This window comes from Anomaloglossus baeobatrachus, chromosome 8 (assembly GCF_048569485.1).
Source record: "Anomaloglossus baeobatrachus isolate aAnoBae1 chromosome 8, aAnoBae1.hap1, whole genome shotgun sequence".
Taxonomy (NCBI): Eukaryota; Metazoa; Chordata; class Amphibia; order Anura; family Aromobatidae; genus Anomaloglossus; species Anomaloglossus baeobatrachus.
Genome location: NC_134360.1, coordinates 138024285 through 138048735, shown reverse-complemented (window position 1 = coordinate 138048735; position 24451 = coordinate 138024285). Strand labels below are relative to the sequence as shown.

The window sequence follows — 24451 nt, the reverse complement described above, 5'->3', positions numbered from 1 at the left end:
CCAGAAGAAGCTGACGGCACCGCGAGAATGGAGGCCAGGTGAGAATAATGTTTGTGTGTAAGAAGGGGATCGGTAAGAGGGCCTTACTAAACAATGGGCTCATGCAGCACCGTGCGCTGCCGTATAAGACGACCCCCGACTTTTGGGAAATTTTTCAGAGGTTAAAAAGTCGTCTTATACGCCGGAAAATATGGTACTTATTGGACTAACTTCTGGGCTTCCCGGGAATGGCCTGTTCCCTATAATTTGAGTATGACTGTGTGTGATATTCAGACAATCTGTGTTTATTATTCCATGCTTTAGTTATAGGTTTTATTGCATTTTATGATAAAATTCTGATGTCTCCTCCCTATACATTTTGCCGTGTCATTTTTACTGCAGAAAGAACGCTGTGATTAATAACAATACTAGCATTTTGTGAAATGTCCATTTTATTTAAAGAATCATATACATTAGCAGCGATAGAAAAGTTAATCATATTACAGAACATACAGAAAACATTTGGCTTTTAAGACACAAACGAATATTGGCAGATAACCTTGCTGGATTTTACACAAGACACTTGCCGTGTTCCAGAAAATATTTAATCATGAAAAAGCTGCCAAAGAATAAATAGCCTATATTCTAAAAGAGTGGAAATCTTCAGGATGAAACACCCACAGGTCTACAGAACAAAGTTACACATCATAGTAAATATACAGTATCTAAAGGACAGAGCGGAGCAGAGATTAGGGGAAAGCTCCTGGGACACAGGGCTGGGTCTGCCTCTGTTTCAAGTTTACAAAAAGTAAGAAAAAGGCAATCTGAAAACAACGTTTGGCATTCCCACACTTCAGAAGTTACAGATTTGCATGAGATTTCATAAGGCTCTTAAAGCACATTCTGTATCAAGGGAAACAATTTGCATAAAGTTAAAAAACATCAATTTTTTTTAGAAATTTTGTTCATAAAATCCACTCCACATTTCAGTGCAAGAGAAGGATGAAATATACACAGGAAGAAAAAGACCCTACCTCGAGGAGAACTGCAAGATCTCCAAGCTAAAGAAAGTATGTACAGCCCCATGTACACAACCAAACTGCTGGTGTAAGAACACAAAATCTGAGGTGAAACGCTGGCCCAGGGTCATCAAGGAGGTGAAACACTGGATCCGGGTCATCAAGAGGTGAAACGCTGGACCCGGGTCATTTAGGAGGTGAAATGCTGGACCCGGGTAATGTAGGAGGTGAAACGCTGGACCCGGGTCATGTAGGAGGTGCAACGCTGGACCCGTGTCATCTAGGATCTGCACATTTTGGTATACGGGCTCCATTCATCTAAACTGGAGCTATAAGTTTCAATAGTATTCAGAAACTCGTTGCCATCGAATCCTCCAGCAACAAATATATGATTTCCAACTGCTACCAGACCAGCATTGCTTCTTGGAGACGTCATGCCTGCCACCATTTTCCACTCATTTTTGGCAGGGTCGTAGGATTCCACACAGCTTAAAGCATGAGTGCCATCAAAGCCACCTCCTACATAGATTCTACCTGTGAAGGGACAAGATGCAGCGTTAGTAAGATTGCCCGGTGCAGTGACGCTCTCTTGGATGGCAGTCTACGCCAACGCTTTTATTTTTCTCCCTCTCATGCATGGGTTGTCTGGTTTGGATAAACCCCTAGTACAACACAGGCCCCTGATGATAATCTGAGTGCTCCAGAATATGGGCAGCCAATCGTTTATGAAATACAAGTATAATTTCCAGGAGGAAAGTAGGAAAACTTGGCTTTCAATACACATTATCTTTACCAGATAGATCCAGTCCACCAATGAGTATTGGCACTTTGACAATTTATATTTACACAATATTAGTGCACAATTGAGACCACCGCGGATAAGTACTTACAAGGGAAGGGGCTCATCCTAAAGAAAAGAGACTAATATTTAGGCCCCGATTCATCAACTAACCAGTTTGGATGAACACTGCACTGGAGTAAAATGTGCCAAATTCATTAAGAGCCTTCACCCACTTGAAAAGAAAAAGTTAGCAGTACCATCAGAGACAGTTGTACAGGTGCCAACAGTTGGAAACATTTTCCACAACACCACCTTGCAACATTTTAAGCAGATTTATGCCAGAAATTTATATACTAAGTCTTGATGAACCAGGGGCCATCATCTCACCATTAAACACTGCGACTCCAGCCCCCCGCCGTGCTACATTCATAGGCGCCACCACAGTCCAGGTGTCATTTTCAGGATTATAGCGCTCCACCGAATTCAGGCAGTTCCAGGATTCTGCTCCGCCAATGATGTACATATGATTGTCCAACTCACAGACAGCAGACTGGTGTCTTCCTGCAAGAAAACAGACTCTTAAGGCCGGGTACACATATCCGGCTTTTCGCCGGTTTGACGGATGCGGCGCACGCCAGTACATTGTATACAGTACACCGGCAGCGCAACAAGAGCCGGTCACATGCTGTCATGTGACCCGGAAGTTGCTGTGCTGCCACTGTAGTGTATCATACTGTATTGGCGTGCGCCGCATCCGTCAAACCGGCGAAAAGCCAGATGTGTGTTCCCGGCCTAAGACGCTTCACAATGCATCTTTTCCTTCTGTTAAAAACATGCCAGGAAACCTCCCGAGAAATACGGCTCCCATCTTGTGGCTATCTGAAACCTATACATTGGAAGATACATGTTTCTTACTGTATGGAATATCACAGCGGGCTGCACTAGTCCATATAGCCAAAAAGACGGTTACTCAGATATTTACCACAGAACAGAGGCTTTACGGTACAAAACTATGAGCTCACTATATATGAACAGAACTAAAATTCAGTGTGGAAAAAACCTCCACGTAAGCATATTAACCCATTAGTTGTGGAGGCTCATCTTCAGACATGACGGCGTGCAGGTAGACAATACTAATCTTGCCTTTATTCTACTATTTTAGATACCGAGGCAGTCGGAGGCTAATATATCTGAGCACTACTAACCCAACAGATTAACTGGACACCACAAACAATGTTAACCCTTTATACTCTGCTTGCCTCACCTTGAGAGCTAACATTTCATGCTACCTGTCCCCTGTAAGTCTGGTCAACGGTACCTTCATGAATTGGGTTTTCAAAATCCCCAGCGGTTCTGCTGCAACTGGACATGAACTTCATGAAATTCAAGTAACAAAAACATATACATATGACCAAGGTACTCACGAATATTTAAGGGCGCACAACTTGTCCATGACTTCGTTACCGGTTCAAACACGTCAAAGTTTTTGAGACCCTTTTGGCCATAAGGATCAGAGCCTCCAACAATGTACAGTTTTCCATTAAGGGCACAAACTCCTTAAGGAAATCAAACATGTAAAATATTAAGACATATTAACTTGTGCTTCTACAGTGTTTGAACTTTAACGTAAGGCCGCTAATAGGTCTTAAATAAAACCTGAAACATCAGGCTACCTGCATTGCAGCGGTTTGTTCTGAGCTCAGGAACAGGGGTCCATGTGTTGGCTTTAGGGTCGTACTTTTCACCACAGCTTAGATCATCAGAATGACCATTCGATCCTCCAATGACATATAAATCACCCTGCAAAGTTGACATAATGGCATCAATTCATGGTTTCTGTACCAAAAAACAATGTCCAGCTCTATAGAAATGCCTAGTAGTTTAGAACATGTCAAGCCAAGTGCAAGGCTGGGCTCACTCCCCAGGTAAATACATCCACATACAGGTTTGTGCCTTGGATTAATATAATTGAAATAATATATAACTCCGTTACAAAGACATTGTTTGCACATACCATCAAAACGGCCATTTGAAAGCGGGCTCTAGGTGTTTTCATGGGAGCCAAAAATGTCCAAGTATCAGTGTCCGGATCATAGCACTCCACTGTACGCAGGCACTCTTCTCTATTGTAACCACCTATAGAGGACACAGTCTTATTTCTATACACAACGCAAATTAATGAAAAGCAGATAAAATAAATGCCATCACCCACCTGCTGCTATAAGCTTTCCGTTCAGTTCAGCTGTTCCCAGTCCTGATCGAGCATAGTGCATAGGTGACATGACTCGGTCATTGGAGTCCTCTGGTTGTATTTCACGGCTTAAACTCTTCATTAATCGAGGGGTACTTGAAGGCGAACTCATGGGCGTATTGCGGCCATGCAGGAAGATGACGCACGGCGTGCTGTTCAGGACTGCCAGACACAAGTAGCTTTTTCCTGAAACAGTGAAAATATTCCTTAGGTTCAACGTATCAGTTGTTAAAGGAAGGTATTAAAAAAAAAATCTGTGCAGCCATGTGCACAGCTGTTGATTTTTTTCTGCCTATGGAGATTTTTTTTTTGTTATGGGGTGAAAGCTGTAGTTTTTATATTAGTACCATTATGGTGTACCATTACTTTTTTTTTTTTTTTTTTTTAAAATGCAAATGTTTTTATTACATATTCCAAATCTTCTGCATTACAGTGTATTTGGCTGTCAGACATGTCCTAATAAAAGGATATAAGGAGAAGAAAGACTACTTTCATTACATTCCCAGATGCCGTGATTATCCATCTGTGCCCAGTGTCCACACTGTAAGGGAGGGGCAATAATATAGCGGCTTAGATGGCCACAACACTCTCGATATCATGGGGTTGAGTTAAGGGGCCGAGAAACATCACAGCTGGCTGCTGTGTGCAGAGCAAGGTCAGCCCCATACATCATCTGCAACTCCACACAGGATGGGGACAAGCCTCAATTTCCAAACCTTCTACTATGGCGATAGTGCAGTAATTAAAGGGGCTGTCCACTAATCAGACAACCCCTTCTCAGTCACTAGGTTTCCCTCCAGTAAAATATTAAGAGCTATTCTCACCTCTGGTGCTGTTCCAGCAGTGTCGGCACTGGTTATTCTGGACACGTGTAATACTAGGTCATGAGAACCATGCAGCCAATTCACTGTCCCCTCAGACATATGGAGGAAGTGAGAAGACGCAGCTCTTACTTCCTCTTGATGTTAATTACGTCTGAAAGCATGGACGTTAAAGAGGCCACTGATGGCAGCAAAGATCACATGACAATGTCACGCGGGTGCAGGAGAGCCAGTGTAGACACTGGAGGAGAGTATAGCTGTTATTACTGTACATGTAGGAAACATACTGACTGACAAGGGGTTGTCTGAGTAGTGGATAACTTCTTTAAAGAAGGCTTGCAGTTTTTAGTGTTCTTCAGCCTCTTGCAATGTTCATTAGTTTTTCACTTCTAATGAACAGCATACCATATAAACATGGGAAACAGTGTCTGCCAGGGTTTATAACAATCGCTGCTTCAACTGATAAAGCCATGTCCTGCGGGAGGAGCCCTTCTGTCTGTCCTCACTGAATAATAGATAGATAGATAGATCGATCGATCGATATATGGTTTTACATCTTAAAACATGTGTAAAAATAACTTTGAATGTGCAGATTTTGCACTTACTTGATTTCTTCTCTGAAGCAATTATTTTCCACTCATGTTTAGGGTTTTGCGCTGGAAAACCTGATGGTGAAAGGGTCCCAGAGCTACTGCTGCTCATGTGCCTGTTACTTTCACGTGGAGATTTCTTCTACAAAAATCAAAATCAATATATGAAATGCAGAGAAGACCACAGCTTGTGCTGCAAAATGTCCTCATGTGATCCGAGCTAGAAACCCTTTACTTGTTAAGAGGATTTTCTTGACGTAACTGAATTGCAAGATTCTCTATTATGTACATTGGTTAATAAACCAGTACATACAATACTTGTCAGCGAAGAGCCTACTACAATATATGTAGTTAGGGCAATCCTCAGATAAACCAGACATCAGACTCAGTGGTCTCCAACCTTTCTGCCCTGGAGAGCCACATTCCTTTCAGAGGGTCGCGAGCCACAGCACTTCACACCTTACCTACAGAAATCACCCAGAGGCAGTATACCAAGATCCAGGGCTTCCTACCTTACCCCATTCAGATCTCTCTACTGTGTGAGGCTACTCACAAGTCACCATCTGGAGACCTGCCCCATATTGCGGTTTGTTAGACCTGTTGCTGATGCACAAAGTTGGAATACAGCCACGAGCCACACATCACAGGTCTACGAGTCACGTTATAGGTTGGGGACCCGTGCTCTAGCTGGATGTACTCATTAAAGGGATTGTCCAGTGAAAACAAGTTACTGATCCACAGGATGTGTGATGACGTTTTGATTGGCTGCCATTATCTTCTGGGACTCGCACTAATTGGTAGAATGGGGAACTTTTATCCCCATTAGATTGGAGCGGCAATGTACAGGCTTGATCTCTACTCCAATCATTCTTTATGGGGCTGCTGAGCACTCTGCTCGGCCTTTTCCAGCAGCCCCACAGATCGGTCAAGGTCCCAGTGACCACCACTGATCAGAGAGTTACTATCCAACAGATAGATTAATTGGACAGTCCCTTTAAAGCTAGTCCTAAACAAGCACCAGTCTTGTGTAAGCCCCCCTTTCTGGCTGTTAAAGGATGTGAGCAAGCAGACAAAAATACAGCAGAGAATGTGCAAATATCACAGCCCAGATACTAAGTCATCTACCCGTGTGCACCAGATGTTTGTAGGGATAGGGGATGTCATGAACTAAATGATGTCCGCTGCCTTGTGTTTTAGCAACACAGAACAAGTTTTCCAAACAGAAATATGATTTATAGGTGGTATTTTATGCAAGGTCTGAAATGCCCGTTACCACAACACCTATGATCTTCAATGCAGAGAGCGGCATGCATGTGCGGTAACCACTCTGGAGCGACGATTACAGGAGAAGGTGGCTCCTATTCCCCTCAGAGTCCAGGAAGAGTAACCAGTAACTCCGATATTTAAGGCATATGGTTTTACCATGCCATAACTGTCTCAGACGACAATCACACTTTAAATTTCACTATAACCCATGGATGTGGTTCACTTTGACAATGAGACCCTCGACATTATTTTGGTGCCATTTCTAAGGGTTATGCCAGTATGTACACAAGTTTAAGTTCTACTCTGGTGGAAGTATTTTTCATGTGGTCTGCCAAGACGTTCACCCCAGTGCTGTCATTGCCAACATAGGCTACAGATGCGGCCTGGTGGAAGAAAAATGGTGACTGAATAAAGGCAGTACTTGAATAAAACTAAGAAACTAAGTGCACACTGCAATGCAACGGGAAAGGCTTCTGGAGTGTATTCCTATAGTGTCCCATCACCAGAAGACCTATGGCGTACTTATAGTGTCTGAATGGCTAGCTTTATATAACAGCTATATACAGTATTTATGTATCTATAGGTAGTGTTTTTTCAGCAGGAGTGTAAACACCTAAGTGGTAAGAAAAGCGGCAGAGGGAATGGAGGAAAAAAAAAGGGGGCACGCTTCTTACGACCAGATTCTCTGATGCATTTGGTGTATTCTTTTAACCCCTTCACGACCCATGACGGATATATCCGTCATGGATCGTGAGGTTAATCCCCGCCCCCCCTGCCATGGGCAGGTCGCGGCGATATGCACACACGTCAGCTATTTTTAACAGCTGACATGTGCGCCTGCAAGTTACAAGTGGAATTGCGTTCCACCTGCAACTTTTAACCCCTTACATCTCGCTGCCAAAATCTGGCACCAAGATGTATATGCGCGCGACCTTCACTTATCGCCGCCCCCACCGGAAGTCACGCGCGATCACGTGACTTTTAGTGGTTGCCATGGTAGCACAGGGTCATGTGATGAATCCTGTAGCTGACAAGAATTACTTTCGGTTTCACTCGGCCCGGAGCCAAGTGAAGCAGAAAGTGAACATATCTGCTGTTTACAGCTGTATAGCTGTGATCAGCAGATAGGGCAGAGCGATCGGATTGTTGATCCATATAGCCCCCTAGGGAGGCTAATAAAAGAAAAAAAAAACTAAGTTCAAATCACCCCCCTTTCACCCCACTGAAAATTAAAAGGGTTAAAAAATAAAAATATACACATATTTGGTATCGCCGCGTTCAGAATTGCCCGAGCTATCAAATATAAAATTAATGAATCTGATTGGTAAATGGCGTAGCGGCAAAAAAATTCCAAACGCCAAAATTAAGTTTTTTGGTCGCCGCAAGAGTAGCATCTGCGCAAAAATGGTACCATTAAAAATGTCAGCTTGAGACGCTAAAAGTAAGCAGTCACTGAGCCACAGATCCCGAAAAATGAGAACGCTACGCGTTTCGGAAAATAGAGCAAAACTCATCCCGCAAAAAACAAGCCCTCATATGGCAAGATTGACGGAAAAATAAAAAAAAGTTACGGCTCTCAGAAGAAGGGGAGCAAAAAAAACAAAAAACAAAATAAAAAAAATAAAAAAAAAAAAAAAAACGGAAAGCGCCCGGGGGCTGAAGGGGTTGATGCTCAGAGAAACAAACAGCACAACCTTTTGTGCCATTTTAGACACTAGTAGCAGAGTTATAATGTGCAGCCCGTACACAGATCTGCTTTTGAAGAGGTGTTTAGGATTTCTCAGCAGTGCATATGAGGTTACATGATCGGCCCTGTCAGCATATGGATTAAGATACTTTACTATTTACTGTAGTCATTACCGGGACGGACTGGAAAATATTCTGCACTATCTGGGGTTACTATATACACTATAGCATGATCGATGTAAGAAAATGGTAAACCTGCATTTTAGTGAGATTCTCTACAACTCTAGGTGAGGGAACTGTACCTGAACCAACTGTATACCATCTTCATCAGCAGAAAATATGTCATTGTGGCCACCAAGGATATTCCCGTCAAGCAGCTTGTGATCAGCTGAGTAATACAAAGATTGCACCTGGAAAACAGTAAAAGGTATACCCGTATGGATACCGTTCCTTTAAGAAAAGTGTTTTTATACTGCAGAATTTCCACTTCCTGCCATCTTCACTTTCTTTACTCTCCAATTTGAGGGAAAAAAACACTTTGTCGGCACAAGTTCTCCCAAAGCCTCAGGTCAGCTTCTAGATCTTCATTGTCCATAACTCAATAAAAGGGTATGAAGGGGAAAAATGATAGAAAAGGATATTCTAGTGAAGGATAATATGATGGAGCACAGAAGAAAAAGAAAACATCAAAAATAGCAATACACAAAGCTTAAAAATAATGCATCTTGGTACAGAACAGTAAAAGTCTACAGATAAAAGAAAAAGTTACATCTAAACAAAGTTTAAAAAAAAAGTTATTATAAAGGAAACCGTACTGGTGTGAAAATCTAAATGCATATGACAGTACTGAGAGCGCTGCGGCATGATGTACATCGCGTGGTCAAGGATGGATACAAACAATCTGGGTTTGTATGTTTTGTTACAGGTTATGGTAACTTTACAACAATTTAACAGAATGGATTTTTTACTTTGTGACAGTATCATGCAGGAACATGGCGGCAGAAGGGCGTACACAATCCTTAATGCAGCTGAAAAAAAGAAAATCATCAGTCTATATGCAAAGATCGCTTATTAGTGTGGAAGTGTCTGCTCCCCAAGCCATAAGCCATGTTTACACACACTCAAACACATGAGGGACCATATATGAACCAGAACTCTATTCACATGCACCAAGAGCGATCCGCACGGATTTCAGGGCATCTACCCCAGCCGCTTTATCTCTCTCTTGTGGCAGCTGGGAAAAAATATCCCTTTAAGACTTGTGAGACATTGTTACCAAACAATTTTTTTCTCTACCAGAGAACCTTTATACCACAGATTTTATTGCAGCACCTTGACCCCACCGCAATATGCGAGCTCAGGAACTGAGTCCACATCTCTGGCAGCAGATGATGGCTGTGATATTCAGCCATCATCTACCTTTAACAGCAGAGGGTGGTGCTATTCTCTGCCCACAGCTGTTAACCTGTTAAATGCCGCTGTCAATCTGTGATAGCGACAGTTACAGCACATCAGCAGGAGGGGCAAGAAATTCTAACCGCTTAGGCTGCTTTCACACATCAGTTTTTTAGCATCAGGCACAATCCGGCTTGTGCTTAATGCAATGGATCCATCGCAGATTGTGTAAAAACTGATGCGACACATCCAGCAAAAAACTGATTCGTTTTTTTTTTCTTTTTCATGCCAAGAGAGCGAGATCCCATCATCACCGCTCACACCCCGTCACTACCGCCCCCATCATCACCGCACACACCCCAACACTACCGCCCCCATCATCACCGCACACACCCAGGCACTACCGCCCCCACCATCACCGCCCCCACCCCGGCACTACCGCCCCCACCATCACCGCACACACCCCGGCACTACCGCCCCCACCGTCACCGCACACACCCCGGCACTACCGCCCCCATCATCACCTCACACACCCAGGCACTACCGCCCCCATCATCACCGCACACACCCAGGCACTACCGCCCCCATCATCACATCACACACCCCGGCACTACCGTCCCCATCATCACCTCACACACCCAGGCACTACCGCCCCCATCATCACCTCACACACCCAGGCACTACCACCCCACCATCATCGCACACACCCCGGCACAACCGCCCCCACCATCATCGCACACAACCCGGCACTACCGCCCCCAACATCACCGCACACACCCCGGCACTATCGACCCCACCATCACCGCACACACCCTGGCACTACCGCCCCCACCATCACCGCACACACCCCGGCACTACCGCCCCCATCATCACCTCACACACCCAGGCACTACAGCCCCCATCATCACCGCACACACCTAGGCACTACCGCCCCATCATCACCGCACACACCCCGGCACTACCGCCCCCATCATCACAGCACACGCGCCGGCACTACCGCCTCCATCATCACCGCACACATGCAGGCACTACCGCCCCCATCATCACCGCACACAACCCGGTGCCCCCATCATCACCGCACACATGCAGGCACTACCGTACCCATCACCACACAGATGCCGGCACTACCTGAGTGACGTCACTGCTGACAACGCGACTCACTTCAGTTGCTGCGTGGAGCTCACAGGAGCGGCGGTGTTCTACTGCCGCTTCGGTCAGCTTCCGATGTAGCAGAGCTGAAAGCATCGTGGGACCTCATGTGGATTACGTCGGACCTGGAGGGGTATTTGGGGGTTAATAAAGTGGTGAAAGAGGGTATTTTTTTGTCTTTTATTTAAAATAAAGGATTTTTTTCGGGTGTATGTTTATTTACTTTCACTAAGGCCCCACTCACACTTGCGCTATTTTCACGCAAACGGAATCCGTCACTACTGTATTACAGTTCATTTATTTACAGTGTAAGCGCTACACCATGTGGACACATGCGGGTAGTGCATGAGTCATGCTGTCGTTCTTCCACTGTAAATAAATGAACTGTAAACATTAGTGACGGAGTCAGTTTGCGTTGAAACAACGCAGATGTGAAACCAGCCTTACAGGTTAATCATTGCAGATGTCTCAGACGCCTGCCATGATTAGCCTAGGACTTATGCCTGCTTTACACGAGACGACAGATTGTGCGATTTTACGATCGATCGTACCCGCCCCCGTCGTTTGTGCGTCACGGGCAAATCGCTGCCCGTGTCGCACAAAGTCGTGAAACCCCCGTCATACGTACTTATCTGCTGAGCGACCTCGCTGTGGGCGGCAAACATCCACTTCCTGAAGGGGGAGGGACGTTCGGCGTCACAGCGACATCAAACAGCCACCGGCCAATAGAAGCGGAGGGGCGGAGATGAGCAGGACATAAACATCCCACCCACCTCTTTCCTTCCGCATAGCCGGCGGGAGCCACGGGACGCAGGTAAGCTGTTTTCATCGTCCCTGGGGTGTCACACAGAGCAATGTGTGCTACCCCATGTACGATGAACAACCAGCGCCATTTTAATTAAACAATTTTTTAAAACTGAGCGACTAGTACATGACTCACGATTTGTGAGCGATACTGCGTCGCTCGGAGGTGTCACACAAGACGACGTCGTGAACGATGCCGGATGTGTGTCACGAAAACCGTGACCCCGACGATGCATCGCACGATAGCTCATCTCGTGTAAAGCACCCTTTAGTGGCAGCTGTGGGCTGCCATTAACTCCTTATTACCACGATTGCCACCGCACCAGGGCAATTCGGGATGAGCCGGGTAGAGTCCCAGATGCGGCAATTCTATTGGATGCAGCAATTCAGGGCGGCTGCTGGCTGATATTTTTAGGCTGTGGGACTCCCCACAACGTGAGGCTCCCCATCCTGACAATACCAGCCTTCAGCCGTGTGGTTTTACCTTGGCTATATCAAAATTGGGGGGGGGAAGGGGGAAGGAAAACGCCGCTTTTTTTAATAACTTATTTTACTGCACTACTCGTATATAGACCCGCCCACCGGCGGCTGTGATTAGTTGCAGTGATATAGATAAAAAAAAAATTGGTCTGCACTCAGACAAGTGGGTGGTGGTGCAAGTGAAAAATGGGTCCAATCCAAGATAATAAATTCACTGCACTCAGATTGTGATGCAAAAAAAATGTTCACATTTATTGAGACTGTGAAGTCATTCGACGTTTCGACCCCGCCTGGGTCTTAGTCAAGAGTGGCTTAAAGATGGGTGTCTGAGATATGGAAATTTGAGTGGATTAATAGCGTTGGTAGAGAATACCTTGAGGATAAAAGTCCTGGGTTTAGCCAGTGCAGCAGCGCTGTGGCTGGTGATATGGTGTATCCTCAATATACACCACATCACCAGCCACAGCGCTGCGGCGCTGGCTAAACCCAGGACTTTTATCCTCAAGGTATTCTCTACCAACGCTATTAATCCACTCAAATTTCCATATCTCAGACACCCATCTTTAAGCCACTCTTGACTAAGACCCAGGCGGGGTCGAAACGTCGAATGACTTCACAGTCTCAATAAATGTGAACATTTTTTTTGCATCACAATCAATGAGTGCAGTGAATTTATTTATTATCTTGGATTGGTTGCAGTGAGACAGCTGTCACTCAGTGTGGGGGCGTGTCTGACTGCAACCAATCATAGACGCCGGTGGGCGGGGGAAGCAGGGAATACGAAATGGAATAATGAGCAGCCGGCATTTTCAAGAGGAAAAGCCGCCAGAGCAGCGTGACAGCTGTGCAGCGCCGCGCCCGTGGTCGGTGAGTGTAAAGGAGGGAGCGAGAGACCGACCGACAGAGATAGAGAGAGAGGGAGATCAAGAGAGATCGAGACAGATGGATGACGACAAATCCGGCGCCCATAGGTTTCCATGAAAAACAAAAAAAGCCGTACGGTGCCGGATCTGGCGTGATCCGTTTTTTTTCCCGGAGACAAAAAACGTTCTCTTCAACGTTCCATCTGGCCACCGGACAGGCAAATTTTTCCGGATCCGGCGAAAGCCGGATGGAACGCAAGGCCATCTGGCACAATCCGGCGCTAATAGAAGTCAATGGGGGGAAAAACGCCTCCGGCGGCAACAGACGCCGGATGTGTTTTTTCATGTTTTTGCCGGATTGTGCCTGACGGAAAAAACTGATGTGTGAAAGCAGCCTTACCTGCGCTCTTGTGAACCGATCGTGGGACACCAATTGGTTACCTGCTACCTTTTTGACTGTCATGGCAGTACTTCTGTGAAACCCTAGCCATGGCTGGCACTGAAAGGACACTGATTTTGGCTTTATACTGCTGTATATAGTACAAGTGAACGGATGATTGCAAGTTCAAAAGAGGAAAACAATAATAATTTGTAAAAAAAAAAAAAATCCATTTAAAATGAATAATAACATTTGGTATCGCTACGATCATAAATGTCCGATCTATGAAAATATAAAATAAATGATCGGTAAATGGGGGGGGGGGGCACAACAGTTCAAAACAATGTAATAACAGGCCAACAAAACATAACTACCCCCAAAATTATGTGCATAAAAACATTAGCTGAGGGAGAAACCCGACACATCCGAAAAATTTAAAACAAATCTTTTGGCTCTTGAAAAGTGGCGACAAACCAAATTTTCTTTTTCTCTCATCACTTTAAACAAAAACTATTCATGATTGTTATCGCCATAACCGTACTGTCCCGGAGAGTCAAATGTTCAGGTAATTTTTACCGTAAAATAAATTCTTTAAATATAAAACAATAGCGCTTCGTTCAGCGCACTTGGAATTTTTTCACTTTCCTGTACATCACATGAGAAAATTGATTGTGTCATTCAAAAGTATAACTGTCCTGCAAAAAATAAGCCACAGCGATATCAACGGAAGAAGAGGTAAAAATGGGAGTGCAAAAATGGAAAATTGTTCATTTGGGAAGGAGTTTAGAAATGTAAATCAGATAATGAACTGGAAGTGCCAGGAAGTTCCCCCATTTTTACTTCAATGTGTAATGTGGAACTTAAAAGAAAAACACACCTGTATCTAGGAGAAATGTGACACACTGGCGCCACTATCACTTGATGAGGCCATTAACCATCACTCAGACTTCTGCTCCTGATATTTTCCCAAAATGTCCTATTTAAAGCAATTGAGGCAGTTTGTGCAGTTTTCTAATGAGAGAAATCAGAGTGGAAGGAGCAGATGCTTCTGGAAATCACGTATGATCACTTTTGCAAAAGTCTAATTAAATATGATATTAAAAAACAGGTGAATGGTAACTGCATCAGGAGTAATTGTGCATCACCCTTCCAAAACCGTGCTCTTGCATTATGTTTTTAAACATACAAGGAGGGCTACGTAACTAGGATGCTCCTTTGAAGGCTTCACTAACTCGAAGGAAGCTGCCTCTGGTTATAAAGTTCAGACATTTGTAATCTAACAATGGACTGTGGTATAATGCACACTGATCCTGTAAAAGGAGTAAACACTGTTAAATCATCATCATGGATCTCTGCCCACAGCGGATTTTCTTAGAAGGGCTAGGGCAGACTGGTGCTTCATTACGTTCTATTAACCTTGAAGTATCTTCACTGTTCTTCAGTCTTGGGTATCCTACTTTTGTTAAATAACCTACGGAAAGATAATCAATGGGGAGGAAAATCTGTTAGTAAGTTTCATCATAATGGAGTCAAGTTCAAGCAAACCTGTAAGAAAACATTAGAAGACTACAGTGACTTAAGACAAACAAAACCCTCAGCACTTACACAAACTGAAAAAGAAAAATTAAAGTAGAGTTAAAAAAAAAAATAAGAATTCTTCTCACCTTTAAACCTACCAGATCTCTACTGAAAACAGAAAGTCTCTTTATTTTGGGCTCTGATTATCATAAAAGGACAATTTCAATTAGTTTTAAAAAAAAGTTTTGCTACCATGCTACGCGCCAAAACCACTAACGTAGGACTAACCTCATCCATCAAGGACTCCAAACTTTCTCCGTGTTCCCATATGCTGCACTGGACCCAGTTGATTACCTTTGTGTACAATTTGCCATTGCTCGGAAGGGAAACATTTTCCTCTATTATTATTTCCAGCTATGTGAAGAAGGAAAAAAAACAAAAACAGATAAAATAGTATAAGAGGAGTATTAGTGCAATATTACAAGAAGAGAGGCCCAAGGTAAGTGAGTTTCTCATCAGAAAAGATTCCCTTTCCCTTAGATTTTATGGGCTGGATAAGTTATGCTACTATCTGGTTCAGTCAAAATGGATCAAACAGAAAAGCGTAATCAGATGGTTGATTTACAATGGCATGCAAAAGCTTGGCACCCCTGATCAAATGAAAAAGTTTGGGCACCCTGCATGGTTAGTACCCAGTAGCGCCCCTTTGGCAAGTATCACAGTTTATAATCGCTTCTTGTAGCAGCCAAGAGTCTTTCAAATCTTGTTTGAGTGATTTTCATACATTCTTCCTTGGAAAAATCTTCCAATTTGGGACATTCCTGGCTCACCTTGCATGCACTGCTCTTTTGAGGTCTAGCCACAGATTTTCAATGGTGTTCAGATCAGGTAACAGAGAGCCATTATAAAACCTTCAGCTTGCATTTTTTCAGGTTGTCTATTGTGTATTTTGAAGTGTAGTAAGGATGATTATCCATTTGTAGAAGCCACCCTCTTTTCAATTTCAGATGTTTTACAGATGGCGTTATGTTTGCATCAATAATTTGTTGAAATTTCACTGAATCCATTCTTCCCTCTACCTGGGAAATGTTCCCCAAGCCATTGGCTGCAACACAACCCCAAAGCATGATTGATCCACCCCCATGCTTAATGGTTTGCGAGTTGGTCTTTTCCCAAAATTCTTTCCTTTTTTCTCCTCACATACCTTTGATCATTGTAGTCAAAGAGTTCTATTTTAACATCTCGGTCCACAGGACTTTTTTCCCAAAATGCATCATGCTTGTTTCAAGGTACTTTCACATATTTCTGATGCTGAATTTTATGAAGACGCAGGAGAGATTTTTTTCTGATGACTCTTGCATGAAGGCCATATTTGTGCAGGTGTCTCTGACCAGTAGAACAATGAACCACAAATTCAGTCTGCTAAATCATCTTGAAGGTCTTTTGCAGTCAATCGGGGATTCTGATTTGCCTCTCTAGCAATCCTACAAGCCGCTCTCACAGAAATGTTGCTTGGTCTTCCAGTCCTTATCTTGACCTCCACTGTTCCTGTTAACTGCCATTTCTTAATTACATTTCAAACTGAAGAAAGGGCACTTTGAAAACGCCTCATCTTATAGCCTTCTCTTGCTTTGTGGGCCTCCACCATTTTCAGAGTGCTAGGCAGCTGCTTAGAAGAACTCATGGCTGCTGTATTCTGGCACAAGGTTAGAGAAAGCCTTTTTTGGAAAGCTGTGAAAGTTGCAACACCTGGCCTTTCCTAACGATGATAGTGAATAAACCATACCCTAACAGGCTAATTAAGGTTTGAAAGCTTAGTCAAAGTTAGGCTAGCTTCACATCAGCGTTTTTTTGCCTTAAGGCAAAAAAAAACGCAAACTGCATGTTACTGGATCCTTTATTTTTGAAGAACAACGCATGCCACCGCAAGTGACCTGAACGTATTTTTAACTGGATCCGTCTACCGGATCCAGCATAAAAACGGAGCAATCACTTCCGTTTGCATGCGTTTGGGTGCTGTTTTTTTGCTTAGTTTTGACGGATCCGTTTTTATTCTCAGAATCGATGTCATCTGCCATTAAGGTCTGCTACATGACCGCTGACAGCAGACACAGACAGAGCCGCGGGATCAGAATGAAGTCGGATGAACTTCACCCGACTTCATTGTCATCCTGCGGCTCTGCCTGTGTGTCATGATTTTCGGTCACCGATGAAGGTTTTCTCTGAGTGACTGAAGTGATGTGCGCTAACAGCGGTGAAGTCACTGAGGTTACCCGCGGCCACAGCTGAAGTTCTTCACCTGAGATCTGTGGCCGCGGGTAACCTGAGTGATGTCACCGCTGACAGCGCGACTCACTTCAGTTGCTGTGGGGAGCTCACAGACAGCGGTTGTGGTATGTGACCGCTCTCTGTTAGCTTCTGATCAAGCAGAGCTGGATGCGACGCGGGACCTCTGTGGATTACGTCGAACCAGGAGGGGTATTTGGGGACTTGAATAAAGTAGTGAAAGAGGGTATGGGTTTTTTTGTAATTTATTTCAAATAAAGGATTTTTGGGTGTATGTCTTTATTTTCTTAAACTTACAGGTTAATCATGGAAGGTATCTCGGGTAGACGCCTGCCATGATTAACCCCTTATTACCTCGATTGCCACCGCACCAGGGCAATTCGGGATGAGCGGGGTAGCGTTCCGGGACTGTCGCATATAATAAATGCGGCAATTCCGGGCGACTGCTGGCTGACATATAGCCCCACCCACCGGCGGCTGTGATTGGTTGCAGTGAGACAGCTGTCACTCAGCGTGGTGGCGTGTCTCACTGCAACCAATATGACGTTTCGGCCATACAGTCAGGCCTTTATCAAATAAATGATCTCTGAGAAAACAAAAATATAATATCAATAAGTACAAAATACAACATAGCAAGGTTTTTACATACCCATAAATCAACTTTAAAAGCTTGTGTTTCCTCCGGTGTCAGATTGTGCCGTATATGCATAAGGCCGTCCTTTAGATCACCAATGACCTTTTTGGTATCAGCAGTAACTAAACTAATAAAAGTTTCCACAGGATGGTATATTCGAGGTAGAGAGAAAGTACTGGATACAGACAACTTAAGGTCGTTCAATCTAAACGTATGGGGATCAGTAGTAGAGGTATCGATATCATTGACGTCTGAAGACTGGAAGTGGGCCTTAAGCCTAACGGACCTGTAAAAGCGGCGTAATTCCGGATCTAGTAAGAATTTGTTGAATGAGGGGGTGGGACAGAAGGAAAGTCCCTTCTGTAAAACTTTCGTCTCTGTGGGTGATAAGTGGTATGAGGAAATATTAAAGACGATATTGGTCCTACCTGTGACCTGGTGGTGATATTTGTGAGGTCCCGGGGTTTCCTCTTCCCCCTCCTCGTCTTTCTTTTGGGGGGCGGCGAGGTCCTAAAAAAGATGCCCCTCGAGAATGGCTTTGGTCGCTATCTGAGCTAGTAGAGCTTTGATAGACGACATACCTACCAGGCGTCCTATCATGAGATTCAGAAAAACGCCACTTATACACCCGATCCCTCTGATAGTCCTCTTGGTCCCTAATGAATTTTGTTCTTTTTCGGTCCTGTAGCGTCTTCCTGAACTCAGTAATAGTCTCCTGGGTACGTGTTTTGATGTTGCTCCACTCTGCTGCAGGAAGCGTGTTGGTTAGTTGCTCCTCAATGCTGCGTATTTGGTTGGTAGTGTCTGTGATCTCTTGCTGCAGGAAATCAATAGTGAGTATGATGATGTCCATAGAACATTTGTTCAGAATTCCTTCAAATTTATTGCAAAAGGCTGGATTGTCAGAGAACAATGTAGGGCGGAGTGGGACCCTCAAGCCACGGGGTATCCTCTTTGTTTTGAAATATTCAGCTAGCGTGATGGAATGAAGTTCAAAAGCCGTTAATTTCCTATAAACCTTCTCGTAATCTCTGAATCTCGTTTCCTCTGCTGGAATGGGCAAAAGAGTACCAGAGGAGGTAACCTTAGATAAGATGGAGGAGGTCTCTTCCTCATTGAAGGATAATGTAGCAAAAGACATGAGTGTAAAAGGTTATCAAAGATTAGAGCTCAGAAAAAAAAGGGTCCAAATATATAGAATAGAATCTGGCTCACATTTAAATTAGGTGCCTCCGAGAAAAAGGACAAATATATAGAAAGTCAGCTCGGGCACTCAAAGGACATTAAAAATAAGATGTTGATTTTTTTCGATTGGTATTCACTAATACGTGTACCTAGGTTTATTTTGATATTCTTTTGAAGCGAGTATTTGCCATTTTTTGTTTTATGCACTGTGAAAAGTTAATTTACATGTATGTAAAAACATTGCTATGTTGTATTTTGTACTTATTGATATTATATTTTTGTTTTCTCAGAGATCATTTATTTGATAAAGGCCTGACTGTATGGCCGAAACGTCATATTTTTTTCTATATACCTTTGCAGGAATAAAATTGAAATCGAAAGCATCAACATCTCTTTATTTTTCATGTCCTTTGAGTGCCCGAGCTGACTTTCTATATATTTGTACTTTTTCTCGGAGGCACCTAATTTAAATGGGAGCCAGATTCTATTCTATATATCACTGCAACCAATCACTGCCGCTGGTGGGCGGGGCTATATCTTGCAGTAAATAAATAAATAATTATAAAAAAACAACGTGCGGTCCCCCCAAATTTTTATACCAGCCAGGGTAAAGCCACACGGCTGAAGGCTGGTATTCTCAGGATGGGGAGCTCCACGTTATTGGGAGCCCCCCAGCCTAAAAATGTCAGCCAGCAGACGCCCGGAATTGCCGCATCCATTATATGCGACAGTCCCGGAACTCTACCCAGCTCATCCCGAATTGCCCTGGTGCGGTGGCAATCGAGATAATAAGGGGTTAATCATGGCAGGCGTCTATGAGACACCCCTAATGATTAACCTGTAAGTGAAAGTAAATAAACACATACACCCGAAAAAATACTTTATTTGGAATAAAAGACAAAAAAAACAACCTCTTATTATTTTATTAAAAATCCCCAAATACACCTCCAGGTCCGACGTAATCCACAGAGGTCCCGCGACGCTATCAGCTCTGCTACATGAAGCTGACAGGAGTGGCAGTGGAACACTGCCGCTCCCGGGAGCTCCACGCAGCAACTGAAGGGAGTCGCGCTGTCAGCGGGGACATCACTGAGGTAGTCCCTGTGTGTGCGGTAGTGCCTGCGTGTGCGGTGATGCTGGGGGCTGTAGTGCCGGTGTTTGTGCGGAGAGAGAGAAGAGAATGAGAAGAGAATGAGAAGAGAATGAGAAGAGAATAGAAGACAATGAGAAGAGAAGAGAAAGAGGATGATTCAGGCTATGTTTTGTACGGCAAAAAGTATCCTTACAGCCGCATACTACCGCAAATGTGAAAACTAGATCCGTCGCCCATTGAAAAACATTGAAGCTAGTGCTGCAATGTACAGGATCCGGTGAGCTGCAGTTTTTGGTCGGAGGCAAAAAACGCTACATTTCGCGTTTCTGAAACATGGTAAAAAACTGCAACTCACAGGATCCAGACACTGCCGCATGAAAACAGATGCAAACGCATGTTGCCGCTAGTCCATTGACATTGCATTGAGCAGACAACGGATCCGGCAACATGCAGTTTGCGTTTTTCTGCCGACCGGCAGAATACCGCTGATGTGAAGCTAGCCTTATCTGAGCCCACAAATCTCCAAGGGTGCCAAAATGTTTACATTGGCCCATATTCTTAGTAATTTTTAAAATATAAAAGATTAAAATATCCATATTTTTCTGCCTAAAATACAAAGGAAATGTGTCATCTTTAACTTTATGCATTTTAGAGATGATTTATTCTTAAAACTTTAACTGTTCACAATAACTTATTTTGACTAGGGAAACCAAAACTTTTGCATGCCACTGTACTTGCCCATAATAACAATATGATCTCACACGCAACTCTTCTTTATACACTGATTGGCTACGAGAAATCTAGGATCAATTTACTGTGAATGATCAACTACTGCACAGAGAAGAGGAAATGTAAAAAGGGGTTTTCCCCACAGATAAAAGTACATTGTAATGAATAGACCTTAGAATAATAATACTAATTTCCACAATTGGAAGTGTTAAAAATACACTGCTCAAAAAAATTTAAAGGGAACACTCAAATAAATCCGAGATCTAAATGAATGGCTTTTGACCCTCACATCACGCTTCAGGTACGTTAGTCTTGTGTGATCAGACATTCCGTGCTATTAGTTATACTTGCAAGAAAATTGGTGCCATTGTACTATGACTTTGGCACAGGTAATGTCTAGCAGTCAGTGGGTCTTAACACTATGCTGATTGACTGCCATAGATCATTCAATACTTGGCCCTTCGGTTCACTGACTGCTTTGCAGTATCTGTATATGTACCAGCGTGCTGTGAGGGTGCCATCTGGTGGTAGTCATCACCTGTCTCTACATGTTTTAATTATCCCTTTTGTTTTATATATTTTCTACTTAAAAAAAATGTATACACTCTCTTTCAACTATAAAGCCTTTGTACAGACTCCTCTTTATTTGCTACATGATATTTCTGTATATGGCTTTCTCCATATGCTAATTATGGCACGAGATTTCTCGTGTGTTATGGTATTGTTTGTTCACAGAGTTGAATGTGCGGACAACAAAATCACACAAAATGCATATGAAAATCAAATGTTTTAACCAATGGAGGCCTGCATTTGAAGACACACAGAAAATGAAAGTGGAAACAAGTCAAAATGAGGCTCAGTATTGTGTGGCTTACACGTGCCTGTATGACCTCCCTACAATGCCTGGGCATGCTCCAGATGAGGTTGCGGATGGTCTCCTGAGGGATCTCCTCTTAGACCTGGACTAAAACATCCGCCAACTCCTGGATAGTCTGTGGTGCAACGTGACGTTGGTGGGTGGAGAGAGACATGATGTCCCAGATATGCTCAAATCGGATTCAGGTCTGGGGAACGGGCGGGCCAGTCCATAGCTTCAATGCTTTCATCTTTCAGGAACTGCTGACACACTACAGCCACATGAGGTCTGGCATTGTCCTGCATTAGGAGGAACCCAGGGCCAACCGCACCAGCAGATGGTCTCACAAGGAGGCTGAGGATCTCATCTTGGTACCTAATGGCAGTTAGGCTACCTCTGGCGAGCACATGGAGGGCTGTGTGGCCCTCCAAAGAAGTGCCACCCCACACCATTACTGACTCACTGCCAAACTGGTCATGCTGAAGGATGTTGCAGGCAGCCGATCGCTCTCCACGGCGTCTCCAGACTGTCACATGTGCTCAGTGTAAACCTGTTTTCATCTGTGAAGAGCACAGGGAGCCAGTGGCGAATTTGCCAATCATAGTGTTCTGTGGCAAATGCCAAGCGTCCTGCACGGTGTTAGGTGTTAGCACAACCCACATCTGTGGATGTCGAGCCCTCATGCCATCCTCATGAAATCTGTTTCTGTTTGTGCAGACACATGCACATTTGTGGCCTGCTGGAGGTCATTTTACAGGGCTCTGGCAGTTCTCGTCCTGTTCCTCCTTGCACAAAGGCGGAGGTAGTGGTCCTGCTGCTGGGTTTTTGCCCTTTACAGCCCCCCTCCACATCTCCTGGGTGCAGTGGCCTGTCTCCTGGTAGCGCCTCCATCCTCTGGACACTACGCTGACAGACACAGCTAACCTTCTTGCCACAGCTCGCATTGATGTGCCATCCTGGATGAGCTGCACTACCTGTGCCACTTGTGTGGGTTGTAGAGTCCATCTCATGCTACCACGAGTGTGAGAGCACAACCAACATTCAAAAGTGACCAAAACATCAGCCAGTGGAGCACTCCTTTATTGCCAAAATTTCCATCTGATGTCTATTCCATTTACATAACAGCATGTGAAATTGATTGTCAATCAGTGTTGCTTCCTAAGTGGACAGTTTGATTAACTTAAGAGTTATATTTGGTTGGTTAAGTGTTCCTTTTAATTTTTTGAGCAGTGTTCCTGTGCTGAGATAATGTTATATAAAATGTATAATTGGTGGAAGAAGGTTGAACAAGATGGACCTAGGTCTTTTTTCAACCTACCTATCTCTCTATATGTGCTGCTGCTGTGTACTGAGCAATGGCTGTGTCCGACCGTGCAGGTACATCTGATCATACTAGATCTCCTTGGCTGGGGAGGACTCAAAAGAATAAACAAATAGAGAAAGAGCGCCCCATGGGATCAAAGCTGGTGATTTCTGTGAGGTAAAACATGTTTAAGAACAGACAGGTAAGAAATCAGCTGTGATCCATGATATAATGTTTTTATACTCTACTTCCTCCCCAGCCCAGGAGATGTGGTAGGATCAGACCATATCTCTGTACAGTCAGACACAGCCATTACACAGTACATAGCAGGGACATTTATATTATATATATATATATATATATATATATATATATATATATATATATATATATATATATATATATATATATATATATATATATATATATATATGAGTATTGCAGCACAGGAACTTTTTTTGAACATTATTATTATTCCACAATCTATTGGTTATAATTAACTTTGTGGGAAAACTCTTTTAATGATGTTTGCATGTAAAGAAACTACCAGGAAAGAGAATCCCATTTTGCATTATTAGGGTATGCAAACTCTATGATCGGTGGGATTGTAAAGACTTGCAATAATTGGGGGCCCCATTGGATCTTTTCTATTGGGGCCCATGAGCTTGACGTTGTGCCAGTGGGCAGGGTGCTGTATGCGTGTACCTTTATGTGGACTATATCATGAATTATTGGGAAGTTTATTTTCTTGCAATAAGGTGAATAGAATATTTCACCAGGTATAATCCTTTCCTAGTGAGCCATGCTGTCAGCTATGTTATTAGCTTTACTGCTTCGATTGCTATAAAATGAAAACTAAAGCATAAGATAAGAGCACAACAAGATCCTCTTCAAACCTAAATGTAACATTTACTGTAAATCTGGACCCACCTTAAGACGTGGAAGTTTAAGAAAATCATCTTGTTCAGATATTTCCAGAAGATGCTCCTGAATATAGCTGTCAATTTTACTCAGCAGGCGCCAGTCTCCCATGGAATTTACAAAATTTCGGAATGATATGCAGCTCAGCACATCCATTTTAGATAATAAATAATCTCCACAAACCTATTGGGAAACAAATATAAGCCTATATTTTTTGTTTTAGTACATAGCATATTTTCACTTATGGTTGCCAAAATTGAGTGTTCCTAGATATGGAGAAGATTCCATGCTATTTTTTTCACTCTTAAAGGGAACCAGTCACCAGATTTGGCGACTGTAAGCTGCGGCCACCACCACTGAACTCTTATATACAGCATTCTATAATACTGTATATAAGAGCCCAGGCCGCTATGTAGAATGTAAAAATCAAATAATCACTTTATAATACTCATCTAAGGGGCAG

The 24451-nt window shown here is 43.5% G+C and overlaps 1 protein-coding gene across 1 annotated transcript in view; it reads right to left on the bottom strand.

Annotated features, from left to right (window-relative positions):
- Positions 1-413: 413 nt before the first annotated feature.
- Positions 414-24451, bottom strand: part of IVNS1ABP (influenza virus NS1A binding protein) — a 72294-nt gene continuing 48256 nt past the window's right edge. Inside the window, exons 6-15 of the mRNA XM_075322027.1 lie at positions 23998-24171; positions 15270-15395; positions 8696-8803; positions 5457-5583; positions 3992-4216; positions 3794-3915; positions 3453-3579; positions 3204-3335; positions 2167-2340; positions 414-1532 (exon numbers count right to left, since the gene is read on the bottom strand). Coding sequence (XP_075178142.1) covers positions 1279-1532; positions 2167-2340; positions 3204-3335; positions 3453-3579; positions 3794-3915; positions 3992-4216; positions 5457-5583; positions 8696-8803; positions 15270-15395; positions 23998-24171 — 1569 coding nt within the window. The 3' untranslated portion in view covers positions 414-1278. The remainder of the gene's footprint in view (positions 1533-2166; positions 2341-3203; positions 3336-3452; positions 3580-3793; positions 3916-3991; positions 4217-5456; positions 5584-8695; positions 8804-15269; positions 15396-23997; positions 24172-24451) is intronic.